At 45.0% G+C, this 9270-nt stretch overlaps 1 protein-coding gene across 1 annotated transcript; it reads right to left on the bottom strand.

The window, feature by feature from the left end:
* Window positions 1-1052: 1052 nt before the first annotated feature.
* Ednra (endothelin receptor type A) lies at window positions 1053-1585 on the bottom strand. The gene is given in 2 exon segments (XM_051205825.1): window positions 1053-1145; window positions 1147-1585. Coding segments are annotated over 2 exon segments (447 nt in total). The 5' UTR covers window positions 1549-1585; the 3' UTR covers window positions 1053-1100.
* Window positions 1586-9270: the final 7685 nt, after the last annotated feature.

The raw sequence follows: 9270 nt of genomic DNA, 5'->3' as shown, positions 1-9270 counted from the left end.
ATGCAACTATCTGATATGCAACCCCTAAAGGGTCACAACCTCTTGAGAGTCACTGACCTAGAATAATTTATTTCTGTGACAGAGAAGGAGGAAAAGGAAGAGGGGGAGGAAAAGAAATAAGAGGAGGAGGAGAGAAGGGAGAAGAGGATGGGGGGAAGAAAGGTGAGGAGCTTGACTTCACACTAGAAGATGTGGGCAGGAGAAGGGGAAGAGAGAAGAGGAGGAGGGAGAGGGTAAAGGGAAGGGGGGGGGGAGAAAGAAAGTCTGGGGAAAGCAATTTCCTTAGGTTTCAGGTGAAGGTGCTTCTTAAAATGTGGAACACGTATGCAAATTTCATTTGACTTTTACTGTACTTAAATTTTTTTCAGCAATTCCCTCACAATGATTATAGCAAATTCGGAATATTTTGCTTCTTTTGGTTTTAGTTTATTTTCCTCAAATAGTCTCTAAGGCAAGTCAGCCCCAGCTATGTTTAGACACTCATCACTCCCCGTGGAAGCATCAACTTTTCTTCATTGTCTTTGGACCACTGTTGTCTAGCTCAGGGATGGACACATGTTACAGCTAAATGTGGGAAGGTGTAACCAGGCCTATTTTAAATGGTTTTAGTTAGTAATTTAATCCTGGCCTCCTACCGGCAGATTTCGTTATCTCCAAGTCACCAGACAGAGAGGGAAGCCAGCAAGCCCTTTAGCCTCAGTCATCTGCCCGGGCACCCAGACTAAAATAGAAGCTTTCCACTTGAAGCTCTCTCTGCTGTGGGTATGTATTCTGAGCAGCATCTCATTGAAAGATAACTGAAAATAAATATTCAATCTTGCGTTTGTTGGGAGCTTGGTACATCTCACCTTAAAAACTCAAAAGAAACTTCCAGTCATCGATTGCTACAAGATGGTCGGTGGAGCCAACAAATGGAGCATTGGCCTGGGAATCCACTTCATGCAATAGAAACATCTTAAGGGTCACCCTTGAAATACTGTTTCACCAACAACTAAGTTAGAAAACAGTCTAATATATAACAATAAAAATCTTAAAACGTCAATGAGCTATAAGATAGCAGAACTAAGCCTCCCAGTCAGAACAGAGCAAGGGGTCAGAGGTCAACAAAGTGCACAGGAATTTCCTACCTTAAACACATTGATGGGGGAGATCAATAACCACGTAGATAAGGTCTCCCAGGGCCAGGCTTGCTATGAGCGCATTGGGGCCATTCCTCATACACTTGTTCTGGTAAATGATCCTAAGCAGAGTTACGTTCCCCACCATTCCCACGATGAAGATTGTGCAGGATATCACAGTGGTGATGTATTTGAAAGCAGATGTGATTTTAGTCTGCTGTGGACAATAGCTATGCATTGAGCCGTTGCTGGGCAGGACCAAATTGGTAGGTTGATGAGTGGTACTCGGAGAGTTGAATTCTGTCCCCAGATAAGAGGTGAAGTCCTCCACATGGCTGCTTAGGTTTGTGCTGTATCTCTCAGGATTGTCACTGATTACTCCTCCTACCAGGGCCAGCCAAAAGGATGCCATGAGGCAAAAAGTATCCATCTTAATGTAAATTGGAAGAAATGTCTTATGTCACTTTTATACTCTTCTTTCTTTCACCTGAAAGAAAAAAATAGGAAAAGTATTGTTATTGTTATTATTGTTATTTGCTACAAAATCTAGCTGTCCCCAAAGATCATAGGAAACGAAGTGTTCACTAATTTAATGAAAATATAAACCATATTTGGTAATTAGGTGTAACTGTGTCAGGCTACCCATGGCAGACCAAAAGGCCAAAGATTTATTACAGCAGGCAATGACCCCCATCCCCTCCTCCCTCCATCCTTCACCCCCCCAGGCTCTAGCTATAGCTCTGTGTGTGTCTAGAACACAATAGTAATAAAGATGTTTCAGTTTTCCTTAGAGATAGCAGTTTCTCTCTTAATTCAGGCTAATGAGAACCCAAATCTTCCAGGCACTGTGCCTAATATGTCATGTGCTGCTGCTGTTTAGCCCATGTGATGATTCCATGAAGTCACACACAGGTCTATCAGGAGGACAGAGAAGCTAAAAGGGAAATCCCAGTTGCTCATGAGGTCACAGATGGTTGCATACCCACAACTCTGATGTAGCTCCATCTGACTCCAAACCTGAGCTTTAATTATTGTCATCCTGTCTCTCATTTTCATGCTTTATTTGTGCCAAGAACATACTGAAGATGTCTCCAGAGTTTAGACAGAGCAGCAGACTGGGAGGGGTGGTCAGGTATGATCAAAAGACTATAGGCATCCATTTGTTTTGCCACTTGCAAAGAGTGTATGGTCCCTCCTGCCCAGTAATCTAGGTTTCTTTTCTATCTCTTAGAGAAAAGACACCAAGACACTAGAAAGCCAAGGAAGGTCAGTAAGAGGCTAACAATCAAAGGCAAATAGCTCCTTCTCCTTCAGTGTTTTATACCTTTCTTTATTCATCTGTAAATGAAGACCGTGACTTCATTTATGGGCAGTGGTGTGTATCTAGGGCACACACAGCTAATCCCAAGTTTTGAGACTTACATTCTTTTCTGGAGTCTGCTCAAGGCTGTTACTGACCACTTTTAGGAATTTTGACAGTAGTCATCACTACGTTTAGGCTTAGTCAGTGTGTGGACAAAATAAGACATGTTGACTCGGATAGGAAGTAAATACCAGCAGAGTACTGTGTACTTCTGCTCCCCAAAACAACATCAGTATTTTACACACCACACCTGACAGATACCATCTGTTTCTTGACTTGAGCTTTACCACAGCAGTAGTGGCAGAAGCAATGTCCACACTTCACATGAGAGAAATTGAGTCTTGAGGTGAAGTGACTGGCTTCAAAGCCTAAGAGTGGCAGGACAGCCATCTCATCTCATAGCTGGGTTGTAGGGTTTCACTTGCTGCAAAGCCAGGGACCTGCCATCTATCTGTCACCTCTGTCACTTCTGCTTACCCTTAATTATAAGTAGTTTACAGATTTCCTCTCAGCATCTGGCTGAATTATTAGTAGGCCTACAAAATATCATTTCCTTTCCCAGATGGAGATCAGAATTCCAAGAGCAGAGCTTGTTAAAATCTGCTTCTTTGAATAACGAGGGAGGCACAGTTCTTTAACTTCTTGACTGCTTTGTGACTAAAGTTCTAGTTTTCCAACAGGGATGGAGTATTCAGTAATAGTTTCCTTAAATGAGAGGCAGAGGTCTTTCCTGTAAACAGAATAGCTTCATGATCTGCTAGGACCATCCGAGAGGTGACTTCATGAACCACTTGGTTTTCACTGACACTGGACTCTCCCTAGTGCTCATGGGAGCTTGCTGCTTTCTCTATCAGCTATAGGCACTGAGAAGGTCAAAGACGTGGCTTCCCATCATGGTGTCAGCCAGCTACCATTAACTGCCTTCCTCCCCTCCCTTGCTTCCTCCCAACAAAGACACCACCAGAGAGCTCATTTTTCCTGACACCTCTGTCAGCTCTCCACATCTAAGGGACATCTGTCAAAAACATGTGGATACCATATTGTCACAGAATGAAAAAACACAAAACCAAATGAAAGAAACCTCCTTCTTTACATGCTTTTCCCAGGATGGGTCTGGAGCTCATTTGGGTGTGTTCAAGTCAAGCTTTGCTAGGCATCTGTTGTCCTCAGCCACCACTCTGGAGAAGCAATCTACACTCAAGGAGGAAGGACATGTCTAGGGATTCAGCAGTTCTCCTTTTGTGGGTCTAAGATTTTTGGGAGTGCTTTAATAAACCCTCAGCACTTCACCTATTTAACATCTGAGACTCTCAGGACAAAAGTTCACTTGCCATTAGCAATTTGGAAATTCTCATGGCACCCAAACCGCACTGTTTAGGGCAGGTAATTTGCATGACATGGTAGCCAAGGTATTTCTCAGTTGGTCAACACTTTAAAAACGGATGGGTTGGTGGGGGTGGGTATCCATAAACAACTACAAGGGTAGTTTAAGAGCTTATGTTCAGATTCTCGGTGCTTTTGCTCTCTGACACTCCTTGGTGGCACTGTCTGCCTCTAATATGCCTTCACCCCTTGTCTGCAGGGTGAGGCCATTAGGGCCATGTAAACAGATGTGGCTTATCTACAAACTGCTAGTGTTCTGCACGTGAAAGGCAACAAGTGCCCTTTAAAGGACAGCGGAGCAAACAGCCCAGACCTCCCACAACAGATTTCCAACACTAGCTGCTGCAGTCATGGTGTGTGTGAGCAGGGGTTCACAGACATGGATCTTCACAGTAAGTGTCCTTGGCTACACACACCCAGGGTGCGCGATGCGAACAGACTACAGGGTCAACTTCATCAGTGGGCCTTGGAGCAAGCCTTGGGCATGATGCTACTGAAAGCTCTTGCAGGCCTGTGGAGAAAGAGACGCTCCTGGGCCAACTTCTTTTCCTAAAAATCAGAGTTTGCCTGAGGATGTAAAATGCTTTTGATCTTTGGTCAAAGCTCTGCTCCACACTCCCCCCACTCCACCCCACCCTACCCGCACTAGGCTCCCAGGAAGGCGATCCACATTAGGTGTCAGGGCAGGTAGGTGCCATCCCCAACCGCGGTGGCATTTCTCGGGGCACTGTGAAACACCCCAGCTCCTCCCAGACGATTGTCCCAGGCTGCCACCCTGTCCTTCCTCTCAGTCCTGGTTCCCATTAGGAAAGACTTGTACCGACCTTGGAGATCTTTGGACAGAGACACCGCCAGGTCCGCGCCTGAGCCAGACAGAGCCGGAGTGGGAGAAAGAGGGTGGCGCGCAGGGTGGCCGGTGGCTGGGGCTGCAGCACTGCCTCGACTTGAGGAAACTTCCCCGGCAGGGCCCGGGCTCTTTTGGGGGAGATCTCGCCCAGCCTGCAACCTCCGGCGACGATCCGGTGGATCAGAGAGAGGCTTCTCAACTCCCTCTCACAGTCGCCAGGCTAGAGGAATGGGTGTGTGCGCGAGTCTCCCAAGCAAAAGCAAACTCCAGAGGAACACGCCTCCCGCGGTCGGTCCTCCCCAGGATCCCAGGCTTCCAGACTTTCCCCTCCACTCTGGAACCGAACTGCAGGAGCGTCCTATCCCTCCTCCCCTCCAGGGAACAGCCACCAAGCTGCAATTCTGCTGCCCCCGCCAGGCCCTGAAGGGCAGGAATCTTTAACTATTTCCTTTCGGAGATAAAGCTGGGGAGGGGGGTGTCTAGGAAGGGGAGAGAAGGGGAGGGAGTAGAGAGTAACAGACCTTAGTTGGGCTGGGCCTTCGGAAGAAACTCAAGACACCGGCCAGCCCGTGAGAACGGGCTTGTTGATCTCCAGGGGGAAGCCAGGGTTGTGCCTCCTTTGTCCTCTGTCAACTTTGCTTAGCTTGTGAGTCCTCCTCATTTTAGAGGAAGTTAGTCCTTGGATCAAGCGGGCACTGCAAAACTCCAAAGCCTCAGCCCAGGGCTGGGGGTAGAAGGAAAATCTGTGGAAGGCTCTAGTGTTTGTGCAGAGAAGCCATGATGCCCAAGTAATTGAAATGATAGTGGGAGACCCTACAGAAGACGGTGTCTTTATCACAAGAGTATATCAAGACCTTGTATGGTCAGATGGGAGAGTAGGAAAGCTGAGGGCCAAAAGCTATTGTTAACACCTGGGCTCCTCAGTGGAGGCTTGCCTGTATGGATGCCCTGCAGTAACTGTGGTGGAATCTACCTCCGTTTGTTCTTGGGACCTTAGGGAGAGGGGTATATGGGACTTATATCTATCTCCCCCTGGGATAGAATTTTAGCAACCTCACAGTTTGGTGGCTAGATTCCAAGAAGAAATGTCCCAATAGAGAGGAAGTGGAAACGGCTACCCGTGTAAGGTCTCGGCCCAGACACTGGCACCAGTGTGCTTCTGCTTAATTCTGTTAGCTACTGATCGCAGATAAGAGGTGATGCCATAGAGACCCCACTTGTCAATATGAGGAGTGCCAAGGAATTCAGAGACCATTTTGTAAAGATATTAAAGAGACAGCAGAATACCACGGTGGAAATGATTTAAATATTCCTCTAATTGTGTTGGACCAGGCATTATCCTGTGTATTAATCTGGTCTACCATAGCTTCTCCAGGAAGCAGCCATAATAATTGTCTTGGCAAATTGACATGACTTTTCAGAAAGAAAAGTTGGTGTCTCCTCCCAGAAGAGGCAGTGTTTAACTTGGTATGTGAAATATACTGGGCCTCAGGCCTTACTCACCCTGAGGCCAGAAGCTTGAACAGCAGGCCACCTGTGTGACTGAGCATGACAGTCATCTACTCTCCTCTACAGCACCCCCACTGGATCCCACCTCTTGCTGGTCCCATCCTGGTACAGAACTAGTCATTAAATGTTCTCTTTCACATCCTGTAGAATGGTCACTATTTAAACACAAATGAAAACAGAAAATACGAAGTATTGGCATGAATACTGAGAAATTCCTGTCTGTCATGGGAAGGGGTATAAAACAGATCAGTAGCCCTGGAAGACAGAACAGCGTTTCTCAAGTAACTAAGCATAAAATTAGTATGTGGTCTAGCATTCTGATTCTGGAGATGTATGCAAAATAGGCAGGAGATATTGGTTTTATGGACAGAGCAAGGCTGAAAATGCAGAAACAGAATGGAGATTGGTATGTATTCTTTGCAAAGTGGGGCCCAGAAAGCAGGTCAGCGGAGGTTCTTAATTCAGGTTAGTTTTTGTGTACGTGTTTAGGATAATTCCACCTAATGGGCTTATTTGGGGAATTTGTTTACTGATGTGTGAGTGTGTGTGTAGGTCAAAAGACAACTTTGGGAAGTTGGGTATAAGGCTGGAATGCAAACATCTTTACCCATTGAGCTATCTTGTGTACCCACAGAGTCCTCAAAAGTAACAGCGTAGTTTCTGTTTAATGACATGGACTTCAGCTCCAGTGAGTCCATTTTGAATGTGTTTCTCCTTTTTTTTTTCTTGTTTCTTTTTTTTTTTTAATTTAACACTATAGTCACATTTATAGAAGAGACTTAGAATAGTCAAAACCATAGAGAAGGTAGAATAGCAATTCCCAAGGCTGTGGGGAAGAGGGATTTACTGTTTCACACATTTAAGGGTTTTAGTTTGGGTGATGAGGGCTCTGGGCCGAGCGGTGGTAGGAGCCACACAGATGCCCACACTGAGTGCCCATGACTGTGCACTGCAGAACGATTGAAGTGATGGATGCATAGTATGTATGGCTTGCCAGAAAGAGACAAATCTCAAGGTAGAAACCCAGCTTGCTTGTGTGTCCTGTTATTTATAAAGCAAGTTTACTGCCTCTTTGAAGAGAGTCCTTCAAATCTGAATACATGTGCTTATGGAACCCACCAGATCAGTGGTTCTCAACCTTCCTAATGCTGGACCCTTTAATACAGCTCCTCACATTGTAGTGACCCCAACCATAAGATTATTTTCATTGCTACTTCATAACTGCAATTTTGCTACTGTTATGAATCAAATGTAAAATTTTGGAGATAGACATTCGGCAAAGGGGTAGTGCTTGACCCAGCGAGTAAGAATCACTTTACCAGACTGCTTTATCTTTAGAAAAGCCTAGCCCTGCCTTAGAGGTGAGACCCTACCGATGCTCCTTATCACTGCACATTTAGCTTCTGTTGCCACGGTGGACTCAAATTAATCTGTTTTGGCCAAATTTACATCATTTATGGTTCTCCCTACATGTAGGCAGGACAGTAGTCTCACCCCATCTCCTCTATAATCCCAAGGGTGTTCAATTAGTATGTTTAACCATGTTCTCCAAGCTTGACTTTGGAAGGGTGTTTGTTTTCCCTGGAAGGTATATGCTGGTCTGAAGGCCAGACTTCAGGGAAACTTGTTTGCATTGTACTTCCACCACCAAGTGAGCACCCTGTCAAGGCTCTTACAGTAACTTTTCTGGGCAGTCAATCATTAATTTAATAAACAATAACCACCATGGAATAAGACATACTCGAGATAGCACTTAAGAACCAACTGTTTAGCTGGGCAGCAATGGCACATGCCTTCAATCCCAGCACTTGGGAGGCAGAGGTATGAGAATTTTTGTAAGTTCGAGGCCAGTGTGGTCTACAGAGCAAGTTCCAAGACAGGCTCCAAAGCTACAGAGAAACTCTATCTTGAAAAATAAAAACAAACAAACAAACAAAAAAGACAAAAACAAACAAAACCAAAACAGAACAAAATAAAGCTCCTGCACAAGGAAGCTGCCTCTGGTGTTCCGCTCCCACACAGTGCTGTTGTCTTGGCAACATACCTGTTTATGAAACCATATTTACTACTTATACAAAACTGGTTTTTTGGGTTTTTTTTTGTTTTGTTTTACTATTCTCCAAACTTATGATGACAGTCTTGTCCCTGCCGTGACCAGGTGCCACTATCATGGGGTCTTCTTGGTCACCCCCTCTCTGCCTTTCCTTGAGGTGTCCCCAGCTTTGAGGGTAAGGTGGATGCTGGGCTTCTGTCATGCCACGTGGTAATGGTGATTGGTTGTGATGGTACTGATGGAGATGCTCAGCTGTCTCTGGGTCACTTCCTGCTCTAGCTCAGCAGCTGAATTCTCTAGCATTCAGCTTTGACTAGCCTACTGTTGAGCAGAAGCCCAACTGATAACAGAAACAACTGATTACATCATATGTTACATTTCATGTGAAATGGCCACAACAATCTGAGTTATAGCCTCAAGGAACTTATTAGAAGAAGGAGAAGTAGGAGAAGGAAGGGGCGAAGAAAAGAAAAAAAAAAAAACAGTAGGTATTCTGACAGGCTTTTGACCCATGGCTGGGGAATTACAGATCAGAAAATCTCTGGGACTTTCTGCCAACCAAGCTAGCCTGATGTTAGTTCCAGGACAGACAGAGACAGAGACAGAGAGAGAGAGAGACTCTGTCTCAACAAACAAACAGAGGGTGCTTTCGAAATAACACCCCGGATTGTCCTCTGATCTCTAGACATGTGACATGTCCACAGGCATATACACACACAGAAAAATGTATGTATTGAATGTTAAAATATTCTCTTGGCGATAAATGGGCTGAGGAAGAAATCAGAGAAACATTACTCTTTACAATTGCTACAAACAACATAAAATATCTTGGGGTAACACTAACAAAACAAGTAAAAGAGCTATATAGCAAGAACTGTGTGTCTTTAAAGAAAGTCATTAAAGAAGGTGCCAGAAAATGGAAAAATATCCCATGCTCTTGGAGAGATAGGATTAACATAGTAAAAATGACTATCTTGCCAAAAGCAACCTACAGATT

Source organism: Phodopus roborovskii, unplaced genomic scaffold (genome assembly GCF_943737965.1).
Source record: "Phodopus roborovskii unplaced genomic scaffold, PHOROB, whole genome shotgun sequence".
NCBI lineage: Eukaryota > Metazoa > Chordata > Mammalia > Rodentia > Cricetidae > Phodopus > Phodopus roborovskii.
Note: the sequence above shows the minus strand (reverse complement) of the source record. Positions and strands in the feature narration are given on the sequence as shown.